At 48.2% G+C, this 16,105-nt stretch overlaps 8 protein-coding genes across 8 annotated transcripts; 4 read left to right on the top strand and 4 right to left on the bottom strand.

Annotated features, from left to right (window-relative positions):
* Positions 1-8: 8 nt before the first annotated feature.
* BJ212DRAFT_1266442 (glutathione S-transferase-like protein) lies at positions 9-1,004 on the top strand (the record flags this gene model as incomplete). Its single annotated transcript, XM_041330569.1, has 7 exons — positions 9-112; positions 161-410; positions 473-503; positions 556-606; positions 661-781; positions 836-893; positions 945-1,004. The coding sequence occupies 7 exons, from the start codon at positions 9-11 to the stop codon at positions 1,002-1,004; spliced, it is 675 nt and encodes a 224-aa protein (XP_041195527.1).
* A 224-nt stretch (positions 1,005-1,228) lies between these two features.
* On the bottom strand, positions 1,229-1,891 carry BJ212DRAFT_1297702 (uncharacterized protein; the record flags this gene model as incomplete). The annotated part of the gene is made up of 2 exons (XM_041332623.1): positions 1,229-1,505; positions 1,548-1,891. The coding sequence occupies 2 exons, from the start codon at positions 1,889-1,891 to the stop codon at positions 1,229-1,231; spliced, it is 621 nt and encodes a 206-aa protein (XP_041195528.1).
* Positions 1,892-2,587: 696 nt separating this feature from the next.
* Positions 2,588-4,039, top strand: BJ212DRAFT_1012802 (uncharacterized protein). Its single transcript, XM_041328840.1, has 5 exons — positions 2,588-3,188; positions 3,243-3,406; positions 3,458-3,530; positions 3,580-3,667; positions 3,722-4,039. The coding sequence occupies exons 1-5, from the start codon at positions 2,688-2,690 to the stop codon at positions 3,868-3,870; spliced, it is 975 nt and encodes a 324-aa protein (XP_041195529.1). The 5' UTR covers positions 2,588-2,687; the 3' UTR covers positions 3,871-4,039.
* A 473-nt stretch (positions 4,040-4,512) lies between these two features.
* On the bottom strand, positions 4,513-4,803 carry BJ212DRAFT_1245840 (uncharacterized protein; the record flags this gene model as incomplete). Its single annotated transcript, XM_041329655.1, has 2 exons — positions 4,513-4,636; positions 4,700-4,803. Coding segments are annotated over 2 exons (228 nt in total), but the record flags the coding sequence as incomplete, so codon positions are not given.
* Positions 4,804-4,903: 100 nt separating this feature from the next.
* On the top strand, positions 4,904-6,034 carry BJ212DRAFT_1266757 (GPN-loop GTPase; the record flags this gene model as incomplete). The annotated part of the gene is made up of 6 exons (XM_041330604.1): positions 4,904-5,145; positions 5,215-5,294; positions 5,340-5,472; positions 5,524-5,773; positions 5,819-5,941; positions 5,993-6,034. The coding sequence occupies 6 exons, from the start codon at positions 4,904-4,906 to the stop codon at positions 6,032-6,034; spliced, it is 870 nt and encodes a 289-aa protein (XP_041195531.1).
* Positions 6,035-7,313: 1,279 nt separating this feature from the next.
* BJ212DRAFT_1013069 (uncharacterized protein) lies at positions 7,314-8,363 on the top strand. The gene is made up of 3 exons (XM_041328842.1): positions 7,314-7,804; positions 7,877-8,012; positions 8,099-8,363. The coding sequence occupies exons 1-3, from the start codon at positions 7,412-7,414 to the stop codon at positions 8,179-8,181; spliced, it is 612 nt and encodes a 203-aa protein (XP_041195532.1). The 5' UTR covers positions 7,314-7,411; the 3' UTR covers positions 8,182-8,363.
* On the bottom strand, positions 8,322-13,285 carry BJ212DRAFT_1338956 (uncharacterized protein). Its single transcript, XM_041335040.1, has 22 exons — positions 13,180-13,285; positions 12,970-13,107; positions 12,618-12,910; positions 12,523-12,569; positions 12,429-12,473; positions 12,352-12,381; positions 12,111-12,298; positions 11,982-12,060; positions 11,523-11,927; positions 11,435-11,470; positions 11,309-11,315; positions 11,228-11,256; positions 11,015-11,173; positions 10,421-10,962; positions 10,314-10,368; positions 10,208-10,264; positions 9,646-10,157; positions 9,503-9,595; positions 9,382-9,451; positions 8,936-9,330; positions 8,750-8,890; positions 8,322-8,697 (listed from the first exon to the last, which is right to left on the bottom strand). Exons 1-22 carry the CDS (start codon positions 13,216-13,218, stop codon positions 8,545-8,547), a joined length of 3,513 nt encoding a protein of 1,170 aa, XP_041195533.1. The 5' UTR covers positions 13,219-13,285; the 3' UTR covers positions 8,322-8,544.
* Positions 13,286-14,804: 1,519 nt separating this feature from the next.
* Positions 14,805-16,039, bottom strand: BJ212DRAFT_1013956 (uncharacterized protein). Its single transcript, XM_041328845.1, has 3 exons — positions 15,315-16,039; positions 14,916-15,256; positions 14,805-14,860 (listed from the first exon to the last, which is right to left on the bottom strand). Exons 1-2 carry the CDS (start codon positions 15,730-15,732, stop codon positions 14,994-14,996), a joined length of 681 nt encoding a protein of 226 aa, XP_041195534.1. The 5' UTR covers positions 15,733-16,039; the 3' UTR covers positions 14,805-14,860; positions 14,916-14,993.
* Between the last annotated feature and the right edge of the window lie 66 nt (positions 16,040-16,105).

The following is a 16,105-nucleotide window of genomic DNA, read 5'->3' on the forward strand; positions in this document are numbered from 1 at the left end:
AATTCGATATGTCGAAGCCTCTAGTTCTCTACACTGCAGCTACCCCCAATGGCCACAAGGTGTCCATCATGCTCGAAGAGCTCAAAGCAGCCTATGGAAACATCGACTACGAGTAGGTCTTTCGTCGTGCCCCCCGGCCGTTGCTCATATACCTTGACAGTGTCGAGAAGGTTAACCTGTCCACGAACGTCCAAAAAGAGCCATGGTTCATTGCAATGAACCCAAACGGACGTATTCCTGTTCTCGTTGATCGCTCCCATCCGACTGCCGCCCAGCCGAATGGATTCGCCGTCTTCGAAAGTGCAGCGATCTTGTTGTACCTCGTACAGAAGTACGATAAGGAAGGGAAGTTTAAGTTTGAGAGCGGCAGCGATGAGGAAAGCCAGATGTTGCAATGGATCTTCTTTGCTGTACGTGTTTAGATTGTCTAGTTGAAGTAGCTGGAGATGCACGCTCACACCGTACAAACCAGCACGGAGGAGTCGGTCCTATGCAAGGTCAATGTAAGTTGAGGTCACTCATATAACATTCTCGCATAACAGCTGAATGTCACAGCGCACCACTTCAGACATTATGCCCCTGAAGACGTGCCTTATGGCAAAAAACGTGTGTACTTGTTCAATTTTATTTGGTTTCCATGGTTGTAACGTCGTGCGTCAGGCTATGGGGATGAGGTCGTCCGTCTTTATGGTGTGCTCGATATCGGTCTTCAAGGCCGCGAGTACCTCGTGGGTCCAGGGGCTGGGAAGCTCAGTGTTGCTGATGTGAATGTCATGACATGGTTCGCATTTTCATTCAGATGAATATCTTGCTTGGACACTGATTTGCGAAACAGGGTGAGGCTTCACAAGCATGCAGGTGTCGAGACCTTGGATGCTTTCCCGAACCTGAAGGTAGAGTCATCATCATTTTGTGGCGGAATATACTAAATTGTTTGCTTTAAGGCTTGGCTCGACCGGCTCTTGAAGAGGGAAACTGTGAAAGCTGGAATAGCTATCCCTTAGAGTCCTAGGTGTTGAACCTTTCTCGCTGTAGCTAAACTGTCAATCGCCTGTAATTCTACTTGTATTTGCGTACTTGTGACTAAAATTAGTCTTTCGTTACCGTCCTTGCTCACTTGCAAAAAATCTTCATTAATATTAACATCAGTGACGTACTTACTTCCGGTCATTATGGTTCATTCAACGTGACATGGATTGAAATGCTCAAGTAACACGAAGCTGAATAGCTACTCGAAATCAAGTAATTCAATGATTTGTTCATTTTCATGCTCGACAAAGGTCTGTTCACGTCCATGCGGCATCGTAATCGTGCTCGTGACTTCCAAGGCCAGCAGTGTCACCCAGTCTGCTTCCATGGTCATATCGGTTGCAAAGAACTTCTGCTGAGTGATCGTCTCGAGATGCGGGAGACCGAATATAAGTGGCTCCAAGAACAGACTCGAACACGGCGTCTCATCCTCAATAAGTCGTTGAGTCCATCCAGATTCTAGTTCCGAACCCAGCCTTGAAGTTCACTCGATGAGAATTGAAGTTGTGTATGCACACTGGTCGCCGAAGGGACCCGACCAAAGATACAGTTCGGAGCCAAGGAGGAAGTGTTTGCAAGAATCGTACGAGCTCTCTCCTGGATCGGGTGTGATTTGGGCCCTAGCTGGACCAAGGCAGACTAGAAGAGTTTTCACTTGCTTTCCACGGCAGCTCGTACAGGTAGACTCGAGTTCCAAGAGGATGCTGCGCTCGACGTAGAATATGAAACAAGGGGACTTTGTGGCAAGGAGCCACCCTAAATATTTCATACCGATAACGATGATTTGATTATGCGTGCGGGTCCGGGCATTAACCGAATTATTCTGCAAGGGACTAAAATTCAATAGATAATTCGGAGACATCGGTGTGCGTGATACAAAATGGAACGTGGATAGGATCTTCGGCGCTCAGGATAATCAGGGCGTCACAGCTATACTGACTGGCATCGATGATGATGACTAGGCCTTCTCCGGCTGCCTCCTAGAGGTCAGAAAACAGTGGAGATAGAAGGAAACGAGAAAAGTCAGGCAGTATGCGAATGCGTGAGACGACATCATCCCATTGCATGGTCAATTGTTGAATTCGGGAGGACTGGTCTTCAGTAGACTAATCGAACGCGACAGCCGAGCCGCTTTAATTCTTCCGCTAAGGATGCGCCAGTGCTACCTGATGCAAAAAGTTCATCGAGGGGTGGACGGAAGGGTGCCAACTGGGTTTAGAATACTGCACGGTCTTACTCCACCAGTTCTACGGTAGCCGTTAATGCACCATGACGAACACTGCACGAGAAAGCATACATTGCAAGGGGTGATATATCATCCTTGATCACATCGAAGTGACGCGAGTAGCAATATGGTGATCGAGGAATTTCAATGTGGTCTGATAGGCGATCAAAAGCAGCGCCGCGATTTATTTCCTGAGCAGAGGTTGCCCATGACTTGGCAGTACAAATATCACTACCAGAGACTGCATGAGATACTTGGGAGAGTTACTCGAAGGACTCGTCCAAGGCCGCTGATACTAGGCCTCAGTGTCACTGGCAGAGTCTGCCGCCGTGACACGTGACGGTAACATCTCTCATGTTCTGCTGAGCTTGACTACACTTTGTTCTGAACACCAACTGACTTAGATAACGTTTTCTGTCAACTAAATGCAAGGATGCTGAGGGTCATCCCCCGAATATATCGTTGCCGATCGCTACCACCTTCGACGCCAGAGTTCAATGGAACCTCTTGTACCACTATATTACAGAGGCACTATAGCTCTACCGGGCAACCCATCACTGACCCTGTAGATTCGTTGTCACAGCCAATTTCAGTGTCTGGCCCGGGTTCAATATCCCTTGCTCATCCAAAAGACCCAAGGTCTGGGCACGGGTACTCCGACCTCAATCCTCCCCCTCCGTCATCTTCGCCTCCGCCCGAGGACGCCTCGTCTCTTCCTACGACTCTTTCGGGTCCACCTGCACGCACTTACCAGCCAGATTCTCAACAGTCATATACAGCCCCTCCATTCCACACGCATGCCTTCGTCTCCGCGCTTGAGAAGTCATTCCCCACACCCACAGCGCGAAGTCTGATGAGAGCTACGCGCGCTTTGCTTGTGGACAGAATAGATCGCGTAAGGCGAGAAGGCCTTACGGTTAAAGATTTGGATAATGTGCGCTGGATCATTCGGGACATTGTCATATTTACTGACTCAAATGCCGAACAGCAAGCATATTTATTCCGTGCAGCGCTTTCTGAACTTCGTGCAGAGCAAACTGCAAGGTCTCGTAATGAAAGCGCGACAATACGATCTGCCACAGCTGCGTTGCGCCGAGAAGTCGATCGTCTAGATGTCAAGATGAAGGAAGACCTTGGTACCTTGACACATGAGTGAGCCACATTCGTCAAATCAGACGATTTTATTTTTCATGTGATTATTAGGATACAAATGGAGCTTGACACTCGCAAAAACGAGTCAAAGGCACAGTTGAAACAGCAGACGATCGCAATTGAGGTTCGGATGATTCTCATCTCCGTTGTACAAATTGGTAATGTTAAAATAGGAAGTCCTCAATAAGGCGATTATAACGCTCAGCGACCTCCGCGCAAACATGGAAGAGGTAAAATGGAATAACATGCGTCAAGCTGTTGGTACGTTTTGCTCATTTACTTGCGTCAAATTACCATTTCTTAGCAACGGTATAGCTGCACTGGGCGCTTTTGTTTTATTAATTGTTATTGGCATGGAATTATATACATTCAACAAACCGAAGCCGCCGCCACCGCCGCCCTTGGCTGTGCTGAAGGAAAGACTACCTCCACCAGATGGTGAAGCAGTGTCTCAGGTGTCATAGCACACAGCCCCAAGGCCCAGGTTTTAATGGACTCCTTATCGCTCACACGGACGTGCAGATAAGATAAGTCACTATCTTACAACCACATTCACCTATATTGTCTACAACTAGGACATCTAGAGAAAGGAACAGCCGCATAGATTGTTGTACATATAACGATACTAACTTTATGCTGGCCATAATCGTAACACCTATTATTTGTTACCTGCCACTCTCGTTTCAGCCTGACATCCTGTACCCCCCAGTAACCCTAGAGACATTCCAAATCAAAGAACATGATCATTTGACTTGTAGCTTCTTAAGTTTGTCCGAAAGCTCAACAGCGCTCTGATTTGCTGATGATGGATTTAAATCTGAATCTGGTGCGGGGGTCCGGTTCGGCTTGTCTTCAGTGTGCGATCCTGTCGTTGCATCGCTCGTGCTACTGGCCTTCGAGCTTCCCTCCTTCGACTCCTCGGTGGCCACTTTCACATCAGCTGCTGCTTCATCTTCCCCTTCCTCCTCATCCTCCCAGTTATCTTTGATAATAGCTGCCTTCTCTGCATTTTTCTTAGCTCGAGCATTTGCGCGCTTTTTCGCGTTCTTATTTGGAGGTGGCGTAGCGGTCTTGCCTTTCGATGGCGCAACAGAAGAGGGCGCAGCCCAGCCTAGTATGTGGCCCTTTGGAAGGGCTGTGGCATCCATCGCCTGCTGGCGTGATCCACGGAATCGAGAAACATCTTCCTGGGGTGTGAATCCCGGCCTAATCTTAAGCTGCTTCCGCACACTGGTGATGCAGTAGAGATCGAATTATGAATGATTTGTAGATGCTGGGCTCAGGCGGACGTACGTTCCATCTGATCTCTTTGATTCTGGTATAACACGTTCAAGGGTGCGTGGATCGACAGCTATCCCAGCTGCGGACTGATCGGGGAATAATGGCGGGCGTGCCATGCCGTAGAATTAGTTGTATGTGTAGTACTGGAACTTGTAGTTACTTGGTTTCCGACAGGAGGGGTCGGAGTTTGAAATTGTTCCTTGTACCTCATCTGCTATGCGCTACGCTGTTCTCGTCACTGGTCCTGCTGGTGCGGGCAAGTCTACTTTCTCGACTGCTTTTGCTACCCATCTTCGTGTCTCAAAACGCACGGCCCATATTGTAAATCTTGATCCCGCTGCAACTGGCGATGCTTTCGAGTATCAACCTGCCATTGACATCCGAGAGCTTGTGACACTAGACGACGTCATGGGTGAGTTGAATATGGGTCCTAATGGTGGTCTTGTGTATTGCTTTGAGTGAGTAAGTGATCACGCGTGATAGTCCCTCAAAGAAATCATGCTGATAGTCTCTTTCCGTGTTTAAAGGTACTTGTTGCAAAATATGGATTGGCTCGAGGAAGAACTTGGCGGTTTTGACGACGACTACTTGATAATTGACTGTCCAGGTATGATTCTATGTATATGACCGCGCACATACTCATTGCCTCTAGGTCAAATCGAGCTGTACACACATCATCCGTTCCTCCCGCAACTCGTGCGGAACTTGCAGCGAATGGGCATACGGACTTGTGCTGTGTATCTCTTGGAATCCCAATTCATGGAAGATCGGTATAAGTTCTTTAGGTTCGTCTCAGTTCATCGTCGCTTCCTGTCCAATCTTTGAAATTAGTCCAGCGGTGTGCTGTCCGCAATGTCCGCGATGGTTAATCTTGAAGTACCCTGGATAAATATCATGTCTAAGATGGATCTCGTCTCCGGACCATCATCAGACACGTTTGAACCAAGAAATGGGAAACGTGGAAAACGCGATATCGCTCGGTACCTCGATCCAGATCCGATGCTGCTTGTTGCTGCGAGGGACGGGAGGGATCAGCAACGTGACAACAGCAGATTTCACGACCTAAACCGGGCCATTGTACAACTAGTATGTTGCAGCTTAGGGCTTTATTCCAGACTGACCGCCGCGTAGATTGAGGACCATCCTCTAGTGTCGTTCTTGCCGCTGGATCTAACGTCCACGGACTCACTTGAGATAGTCGTCAGTCATATTGATTTTACTATGCAATATGGTGAAGACGAAGAGCCAAAAGAGGTAGATCACTTCCTTTGTCCAGCATGCTCCAAACTCACAGCAATATATCAGCCACATGATCTAGACGAAGGCGACTTTGCTGATATGGAATAGGAGTGTACAGAGTTATCCAAATATCGCATCCTGTGTTTATACACGACATTTAGAGACAACTGCGCCCAAAATTTCTGGAGAGCGATCTCACATGGTGATCGAACCTGCCATGTTGACACACTAGGAGTTCGACTGGGTAAGTTGAATAAATATAAATTATTTAGTGCCAGAGCTTACAATGATATCACGCCTCTATCTACGTCTAAGCCAACTATTGGCATTTCACTCGTTGAGGATTTACCACGGCATTGACCGACAACGGCACCATACCGATTGGACTATCAGAAGTACTAGCCCAACAAAACTCCGTCGATGACTCACCGTTTTTTGACAGCGTCAATCATTATTATTATTCATCTCCGGTGGGATCATTATATGATTTCGGCACGTGCCAGACTGTCATTAAGAACTTGATTCCCATGCTGTCCCTTCACCTTTTGGTATATGCCTGCCTAGGGAGGCGTAGAACTTCGATCGTCAAACCTGACATCGCGAAGCTAGCCACACTTGGTCTTATCAACCCAAACGCAGGAATAACCTATGCTACTTAGGTGTTACTGTACGCCACTTCTTCGAAGATGCCCAGAAATTCTTGCACAGGACATAATGAGCGGCATCGGCCAGTACGTTAGCTTACACGCCGCGCGGCTGGGATGGACGACGAGTTATGAGTTAGGGCTACACTGATCGGTAATAAATGCTTGACGTGTCTCTGTATTTTGATTAGGTGTGCGACCAACTTTTAAGTTCGACAGCTTCCTGTATACCTAGATGATCCTTGGCTATGGTGGCCTGATATCATGGGGCTGCGCATGTGTCTCCCTTGTGTGTTAAGGAATGAGTATTAGTGAGTACAAGGTTTACTTTCTAATCTGATTAGAAACAGATGTACTAATTAATATTATTTGTTATTGTTTAAGTGGCAGATCCTGTGCCATGCAATCATTGTTTGATATTCGGCACAAGGCCACCCTGGGTCTTTGTCGCTTGTCCTGTGGTTCTCATGTGCATCGCATTACAATGTTGTTCAGTGCTCTCGAGCATAAAAACGCAATGCAATGCAGGCCCGGTCTGTATAATTTGGTGCGCTCCAATTGTCCACTTGCTGACTCCAACCGGGCAGTGCATTCACATTGATACCGCAGCCGCCCGTGACGCAACTTTGTCAGTCCGGGTCATAACCAGTCCGATATAAGATCAGAACGTGTCCTATCTCCACATTTATCACGGTCAAGCGCCCCCATTTTTATCCTTATCTACTCCCCCCTGCGCCCACCGTTGCCCCACAAATAACAACCACCAGCGACCACGCAATCACCACATCGTTGTCCACTCCTCTTACTCACCGACAACTAACCAGCAAATCGTCGCCGGACGATGACTCAATACGCCTTTCCGTCTTCCCATTCTCCCTACAGTACCCATCAGCCTATTGTCTACGCACCTTCTTCGCACTCTCAACACGGTCATGGAGGTTACAACAACTACGGGACGCCCCTGAGGCGGGCATCAACCGGGCATGCCCACACATCTAGCCCACAATATGGGTACCCCACTGTAGTCCAGGCGCCACAGACTGCTCAATACCTGTCTGTGCCTGGCTCACACCACCGCAGCAGCAGTCATAGCGGACACAGTCATAGCAGACCCAGAGCCAATAGCCACAGTCATCACGGGCATGGGCACGGGCAAGGGCAAGGGCATGGGTACGGATATAGTACAGCTGCTAGCTACCCAGTCACATACGCGACATCTGCTCCCTTATACGTCGTAAGTCTACATTGTGCTTTGTCTCAGTCTGATAGCTAATGACGTATTGCTATTTTTAGCAACCTACCTCAGGACATCATCGCTCTCATTCGACGTCACACAGACACCGTTCGCACTCGCGCCCTTCCCATGCTTATACAAGCAATGGTGATTACCACAGAGGTCGAGCGCCCTCAGTCGGGGACCGCGTTCGGCAGTTCCTTGGAATGGAACCTTCATCCAGCTCCTACTACAATTCCTACGGAAATCAGGGGCACGGGCGCTACAACTCTTACGGTGGTATGAGAGATGAAGGGAGATCCAGGAAACACAGTGGTTATGTGGACGAACACGGGAGAGAAGTGGATAGTCGTGGACGGCGGATCCATCGCTTTTAATTCAGGTGGCTGTGCTTACATGTAGTTTATGTAGTCGAAAGAAAGGACCCGGTATCATCTGACCTCTATGTTGTTCAAACTACGCTTTGTACATTACTGACTTGTGTGCAATGAAATCTAATCAGACGGAGTTCATCAGTGTCAATTGTTCGGGCGTTCATTGATTGCTTGGATCTGTACACTACAGTAATAAAAGCAACGACCATAAGCTAGCTAGTAGAATGTACAATAGGAATGTCAAACAACGATAGAAATACCAAGCAGAGAGATTACAGAACAGCTATTAATGTACCGTTAACGAAAGCACTAAAATTCCTTGTATGAGAAGCTGTCGACATGCTCTAAAAATGAAACGATGATCCATTAGGATGCAGTAGACGTCTTCTGCGCTGCTTTTGACCACATGTCCAACTGATCGAGCAGCTTGGACACAGACTGGATCATTTGCAATCGAGCACGAACTTGATCAGGGACATCTCGCGTGTCTTCCCAGAGGACGGCAAGCGACACTTCAATCTACAAGAGAGCATAAACGACGCCCACGCCAAGATGAAATCAGAAGTCTGACCTTTTCCGCAAGTTCTCGAAGTGACTCGTTGAGAGCCTTCCCGATAATCTCAGCCGCAGTCGACAGCCGACCCATTAGGACCTCTGCCCCGCCATTGAAAATATCGTGCTTGTGCCCATCAATATAGTTATGGAACACGGCCTGCATTCAATCAGAAGAGGTTTTAAAGTGATACATGTGACAAACCTTTTGTCGCGCGACACTTCCTTGGCCTCGCTCTTCCAAGGCGAGATTGTAGCCATCCATCAGTTCGTTTTGAACATGAGGGGCGAGACAACGTGATACCTCCTTCTGCTCCTTTCCGAGCGCTTCCTTCACAACCTCCATGGTTTGTCCTAATGCGTGACGCGCCTCCTCTTGCGAAACAGAACTTTGTGCATGTACGCGGTCCTTTAGTCCCGCCGCTGCACTGGCCTCCACATCGGTGATTAGTTTATTGATGGATGTCGTAATGGCGTCCGATAGTGAGGCGAATAGATCGGACTCAAAGAGCGTCGACCAAGAAGAAGCAATGTTTCGAGTGAATGGCGTCAGAAGTTCGACATTCAGATCCCGGCGCCAAGACCCGTGGCGACGAAGGGCTAATATTGAGTATAGTCAGCGAGAACTTGCATATGGACTGGGTCACCCACTGGCTCGATAGGTCGCCCAGTGCATGGACCCTGCAAACTCGTCGACGTGTTGAACCGCAACCTCGGCAGCCTATCGGGACAACATCAGCTGTGGTAGTTGCCACAATGGAATAACACTTACATTGACTGCTCCCACTTGACATTTATCTTCAAGACCATCACGGAACAGGTCTTGCAAATCCGAGACGCATTTTTCAACATGTGCACCGAATTCCTGCAAGGAGTAAGAAATATGAGCCGTATAGAAAACACAAGTCAACACACTTTCACAAGCCGAGGAGTCACTCCTATAGGTTCACCGCGAGCATCCACCTTTAGGGATGCCTGATTGTTCATCGAGAAGAATCTAGCATCCACGAGTTCCCTAGACACCATGCCTCGAAATGCTTGGAAGGGATGGACGCTCATAGGTTCAGCCGAGCTACGCCAATAAGGCATGCCTTCATCATCACTATCATACATCCCCTCTCCACCCTGTGGTGTTGACTCCCATTTTTCACGAAGGGATTCACGGTCTGCAATGGTTACATCACCAATGCCATCGACATAAACCCGCACCGAGTTCGCAAATGTCTTCAAGTGAGTGTGGAACTGCTTTGCAGCGCGTGACCGGCTACTGATGGTCAATTGGTGACACCATTGCCGTAGGGAAGGAATCCCAGTATCTTCGACGTTGGAGAAACATGATGGGTCCCCATCACCCTTGACTTGTCCCGTGATGCGGACGTAGTCGCGGGATGAGCAGGTGAACACAGGAAGATCAATCTCATCATAATCTGAGTAAAACATTTTCAGTAGGTATTTTCAGGACGAGATGGAAACTCACTGCGCAGATTCTGAGTCGGATCGAAAGAATTTGGGTTTCGCTCCTCGGCGGCGGCGTCTGTGTTTTGTGACTTAGCCGATCCTTCAAAGACGGGAAGTCAACCAACCGTCAAGATCTTTTAGACCAACGCGAAAATCTTCTTTTAAAACGTCGCGGGAGAACTGGTTGACGCCGGGTGAGAAATGTGGTAGGGAACTTGACAGTGAAACAAACCTCTGAACGCTTCAGAGAACAGAATGCGTTCTTGTCACGTTGCGCTTTCATCTCTTTCTTTTTGAGGATGCTGATGGCATCTACGGCATCCTTGCGTGCCTTGCGTGCATTGTTGAGTTGTTCGCGTCCAACTTTGATAGCTTCCTTGGCGTCGCCAATCTTCTCCTGGAGGATCTCGACTGTGACCTCCTCTTCTGGCTTGTCCTGTGTATCATCCTCCCCGTCTGAGTCGTCCTCTTTCTCTCCATCCTCTTCGTCTGACCCTTCATCGTCATCATCCACATGGATGTCGTCACTGAAATCATCGTCAATATCGTCTATCTCAAAATTGTCGTCGTCGTCGTCCCCAAAACTCTTGTGACGCTTAGGTGACCCAGATTTCCCCCTGCGAGTATTCTTCCGCTTCTTGCCCGCGCTCTGGACCTTCATGTGTGCAGTCGTGGTCAGCTGTGGTGCAAATGTCTCGCCGTTCTCCAGTGCCGTCTTGTGTTGCTCATACTCTGCTAGACAAGCTCGAACATCCTTGAGCTGTTTGTCGATAGCTGTGAAATTAAGCTGAGTACATTGCCGCACGAACGAAATTCGCATACGTACCTTTCATCGATGACTCTGCGCCAGTCTTCTTCTTTTTGAGGTCAATAGTCTCCTCTTTATATTGTTCAATGCGGCCCTCAATCTCCTCTAGCTCAGAGTCGTCCTCGACACCCAAAGCGGGGATAACCTCAGAACAAGATATATCATCACACTTGCTAGCTGTGCCACACGATTTAAGTGAGAATCAAACCAGGTAAAAGAGCTGCAACAAACCAATGAACGTGATCGTGTGGGCATCATAGCTAACCAAATTAATTAGACACTCACAACCGAAGTCAAGGGCAGATCACTCACTTGCCGTCTGATGGACGAAAAGGGACCCATAGTGGACGGTAAGCTATCTGAGAGTACTCATGAGAAGGACTTACCCACTGAAAATAATTGTTAGCCTATCGCTAAGGTTGAAAATAAAGAACGCACTCATCAGCTGCAGTTTGAAAGCTTCACCAAGAAGATCTAATTCAAAAGCATCAGAATTATGACACAGATGCTGAGTCGATACCAATACCTCTGGCGGTCTTGTCATCCACTGCACGGGTGATAGGTGCCAGAATCCAGATGCAGTCGCACTTCTTCATGTAGTCCTTTGCGATGCTATTCCTTGCCGCGTTAGCATCGGCAACACCAGGCAAATCAACTAGAATGGCGCCTGTGGAAAGAGCTTGGGCGTTACACCGCACATTGACTTGACGAATGAGGGGCCATAGAGCCGGGCCGTGGTCTTTCTTTTTCGTCTCTTTGTTCTTGTCCTTGGTAAGGATACTCATGAGTGAGTTATCAGAAACTTTGGTCTTATCCTTCTTGCCGCTTCGTTTCTGGTCCTTAGAATCAATATATTTAGCGATCTCCTGAGCGAATATCGTCGAATTCTTCGCCGATATTGTTTTCGTAGTGCCTAAGACATTGGCAATATCTATGTGGAGCGTCAGCATTATTTGGCGTTCGCGTCCATGTTGAGAATGATTACTTTTATCGCGGGCCAAAATTTGGTCGACCGTCAGGTGAATGAGTTGCTCTTGGACAATTGACGGATAGACAGCATGAACCTGACAATGAATCAGATCCCGGCGTACTTAGAAGCTCCGATTGCCCATACCTTGTGCCAAGCAACACCCGAATCACTTCGAAGGTCAGTAGTACGTTTCAAATTACCGTCCTGGTCCACAAGGTCATCGAGTAGAACAGCGAGTTCTGCTCTCCATTCAGCTTCAGAAAGGAATGAGACGTCCGCATTGATAGTAGGTGCGGCATGATATGCGATTTCCGTGACCACGGCTGTGCATGCTACAAGTGGGTTTAGCAACCATGATTTCCAATAGTGAAAGGTCTCGCTTCACCTCTCATACCGCTCGTTGGGACAATATTGTCTACAAATAATTTAGTATAAAGAGTCATAAACACCAATTTAGCTTACCGTCCAAGATCGCGTTTAGTATCGAAGACTTTCCTGCCCCGGTCGCTAAAGAAGACTTCGGTGGATGTGCATATTGGGACTCATGATTACGCACCTCCACAAACAGCTATCATTGTTGTAGGAGCACCCTGATTAAGGAGACTACGATAGAGTTGTCATTGCTGTCTTCGGGCACGGCTAATTACCTACTTATCGATTTCACGCAGCCAAACATCCTTTCGAAGCTTGCTGCCAAGCTCGAGTTTGTTAATTCTGGCCTTTAGAGTCTTCACCATGCCAAGACCAGCTTGAAGAGCAGCTTCAGGGGTGTATGAAATATTGTCGGCAGAGTCATAGAGTTGATATAACATTGGCTCGTGCACCGTTTGTCGGTGTGGCGGTTCTGGTTCCGGTTTGAAGTTCTTAACGTCAGGAGCTGAAGAAAGGTTATGTTGACTATTCAGAGCAATATTGCTTGGGGCTGTGATGCCCCTATCTGACAGCTGGAAGTTTTCGACAACGTCAATTCTCCGCGTTCGTGGGTGTTCTAGATGCCACTTACAACAGGTTTCGAATCACTTGGCTCGGCCTTGATGGTTGGGATGGGGGTCAATTTTTTCGGATTGTAGCGCGCAGACTCAGAAGACGGAACTGCACGCAGTTCTTCTGGTTCTGGTTTGATGAAAACTCCAGGTGCAGACTGATCATATGCGAATCGCGACGAAGAGGGGCTAAATGGCAAAACCAAAGGATAGAAGAATCCTGGACTCACCAACGCGCTTCCCATCGTTCTATTTTCTTTCGAGCTCATCTTTTGATCAGCTACGCGATAATGAGGACCACGCTCTGTTTTGGGTGAGAAGAAAAGCGAGGATTTCACAGCGCTAAACGCCTGTACGTGAGGAGCGGAGTTTTATTTCCGCGGTCACGCGTGACATTTCGCGTTCGTGACATGTTACATAATCACTCCCTCAAATGAAATACTATTGCGCACACAAGTGAAAAACTATCTGCTCAACCATCAAGTGGGTCTGATCTATCATAATCTATGCGGCCGCCAATGATCTTTCAAGCGTTCTGCAACATCCACTTCAGCTGACAACAAACCACTCCCAAATTTCGTGTCTTCAGGGTTATGCGGGTCATGCCAAGGCGGAACGTACGGGGGAATGCCAAGTAGCATCGCACGACCTTGCAAGAACGGGCGCAGTGAACAGGAGTTACCGTCGCATGCCTCGGCTGTCGCGTGAGAGCGGGTTGGTGACGAGAAAGAACCATGTAATGAAGATCGTTCGAGCACGAGGTCTGAGTGTTCGTAGTCGTCCACCTCTTGTGTATCCTCGATGACTTTCCTAGGACCTTCACGTGATTCGTCAAGTATGGCCATGTCATCCGCTGAGATATCGTGCAGCCCGTCGCTTGAGTAAGCATGCAGCAGAGGGTAGAAGCTAGGCTCATTGACAAGATGTGGAGGTTCCAAAATAAGCAGGTCTTGGTCTCGAAGATTATAACAGTCAGAGTCCCCTTCAAAGAAGCTGGTGGTACATGCGCCTGGAGCATACCATGCCGAGATGTCATCCTCGTTTGAGTGACTATACTGTGTGATAGGGTGACCTCGATAAGTTGGCATAAGGTTGTCAGTTGAGGGAAGAAAATGCTCCTCGGGGATGCCATGGATGCGTAAAGGGCTGCTGTCGGCCATGTACATTCAAAGGAGCAGCGCGACGCGTGGTGCTTGTGTCGTGCGGGTGGGAAACGGAGAGGAGATATGCGTCACGCGGATTGCAGTCCGATATCACACCAGAAGAGTTAGCTATAGGGTGTCGTGGATCGAACGTCGGTGATACACGTTCCGCATCATGATCATCATGCACAGCAAAACACTTTGAAGTGAGAAGCTCGACAGAAGGGTTTAGATGATCAAGTCGTTTGAGACCAATCTGAGATGCGGAATGAGAAGGATGGATAGATGATTCACCGTCAAGGTCATAGATGGTCGCGATGACAGATGCCGGAACTGATGACAAGATTTCGTTGGGCATGCAGTCATAAGACGTTTCTTTCACGGGAGTTATTATGAGGGAAGAGTGTATCACCTGGCCCTCAGATGGCAGATCCTGATCGTGCCAACTGGCCATGCGGGGATCGAGTACTGGCATTCCGGCTACGGGTTTGCCTGACTGAGGACGGAAACCGTCTGAAGACGGATATTTGCTTTGAAGCTCGATATCCCACGGCTCTGACACGGCTGTACTTCCCCTAGGAAGGTCCGGAGTCGTAAAATGGTGGCTGGTCGATCGAGTCGATTTCTTGTCTTTGTGATGATTCGCGACCTTGATCTTCTTCACAGTAGATGGTGGTTGAGAGGAAGAGTCATGTGCAATCGACTCATCCACCAGTGACTCGTGTTGCTTAGTTGTCTTGTTGAGAAACGCTATTTCTGAAAATAACTTCTGGGCTGGACTATGATCAGTGCTTGAAGAGTAGAGAACGTGTATTTTATCTTACCTGGCTCCTTCGCTTTGTATACCTTGGTCTTGGCAGATGCTTTCCCCTTGCTAAACACTCCAAGAGAAGCCAACGGCTTCAACTAAGGTCACGGTGAAACCCACGTGCCAGATAGACCAGACCAGCAGTACTCACCGTGAGGCGGTTTTTACCGACATTAGTCGCTGAAAATCCGTGCAAGAGTGCAAGACCTGCAGCGCCCGAGTGTTTCTGTCCCCTTTTACGAGTAACCTTCTTATCTTCCCTTTCACTTGCTGGTGGGCTAATATGCACTGCAATATTGGTATCTGGTTTCACAATATCGCGCTTTACGCGTTTCCGTTCTCGACGCTCGCTCAGTCCTTTGCAAAATTGTTGAGAGAGATAAATAAATTCATGAGGATATTAACGAGAACTCACTAGCCTCGTGTTCTTCGTCGGAACCAAACGGGACTTCTGTCTTCTTGCGCTTCCGCTTGGATGGATCACGTTGAGCAGTGATGGGCGGTGCACGCACTGATCCATTGTTTTCCTTTGTAGAGGTCTCAGTATCAAGTGCCTTCCGGATCTTTCTGGCCTTTTGCGTTGCCTTGGCGGGAAGCTCTACGACCGAGCGTTTGTCTGTCCTATTAGACCCGGTTACACGGGGGACGAGTATAGGTGTGTCGAATCCAAATTTCAGCTTTCTCGTTTCTTCATGCCGCATCCTTGTCGGTGTCCCATTGGATATTTTTGACGGGTGATGAAGATCGATTCCCTCAGAAGAATAGGAATGTACATAGACTTTCTGGCGGTCGAGGTACGCTTGGATATAATCATTCTTTAATGACTTATCCATGGTGCACGATGTTTCGCCTATGACATAGACTCAAGCGCTGCAAGCCTTCGGATTCGGAACTCGAGCTGGAGGATTTGATGTGGTAACTTCAACTTCAAAGTTACGTACAAGTACCACCTTTTAACGTTTAACCGGGAATTTCGGAACGAGTGATTGAGTCCGACTTAATTGAAATGCATGATTCAACTGGCGCGACTCGGACGCGGGCGTCGCGGGGACCTACCATTTATTATGTACGGGACTATTCAACGCCGCTTGGTTCTATTCAAGCCAGTCACCACCGCTGTTTGCTTGTCTTCAAGAGGTATGTCTTTTTTTATTTTATTTGTTTTCGAGTTGGCGAGCCGATTCATGGACACTAACCTATAGTCCA

The sequence above is a fragment of the Suillus subaureus genome, assembly GCF_016647635.1.
Source record: "Suillus subaureus strain MN1 chromosome Unknown BJ212scaffold_8, whole genome shotgun sequence".
NCBI lineage: Eukaryota > Fungi > Basidiomycota > Agaricomycetes > Boletales > Suillaceae > Suillus > Suillus subaureus.

Bases quoted from the DNA above. Each gene is read 5' to 3' on its own strand.
- BJ212DRAFT_1013956 (XM_041328845.1), bottom strand. From the start codon at position 15,732: ATGGATAAGTCATTAAAGAATGATTATATCCAAGCGTACCTCGACCGC. The intron at 15,257-15,314 runs GTGAGTTCTCGT...AATTTTGCAAAG, and splicing joins CGACGAAGAACACGAGGCTA to GACTGAGCGAGCGTCGAGAA.
- BJ212DRAFT_1012802 (XM_041328840.1), top strand. From the start codon at position 2,688: ATGCTGAGGGTCATCCCCCGAATATATCGTTGCCGATCGCTACCACCT. The intron at 3,189-3,242 runs GTGCGCTGGATC...AATGCCGAACAG, and splicing joins CGGTTAAAGATTTGGATAAT to CAAGCATATTTATTCCGTGC. The intron at 3,407-3,457 runs GTGAGCCACATT...TGTGATTATTAG, and splicing joins CTTGGTACCTTGACACATGA to GATACAAATGGAGCTTGACA.
- BJ212DRAFT_1013069 (XM_041328842.1), top strand. From the start codon at position 7,412: ATGACTCAATACGCCTTTCCGTCTTCCCATTCTCCCTACAGTACCCAT. The intron at 7,805-7,876 runs GTAAGTCTACAT...AACCTACCTCAG, and splicing joins CATCTGCTCCCTTATACGTC to GACATCATCGCTCTCATTCG. The intron at 8,013-8,098 runs GGAACCTTCATC...TGAGAGATGAAG, and splicing joins GTTCGGCAGTTCCTTGGAAT to GGAGATCCAGGAAACACAGT.
- BJ212DRAFT_1338956 (XM_041335040.1), bottom strand. From the start codon at position 13,218: ATGAGCTCGAAAGAAAATAGAACGATGGGAAGCGCGTTG. The intron at 10,265-10,313 runs GTTGGTTGACTT...CACAAAACACAG, and splicing joins TGGTCTAAAAGATCTTGACG to ACGCCGCCGCCGAGGAGCGA. The intron at 10,158-10,207 runs GTGAGTTTCCAT...TGTTTTACTCAG, and splicing joins TCCGACTCAGAATCTGCGCA to ATTATGATGAGATTGATCTT.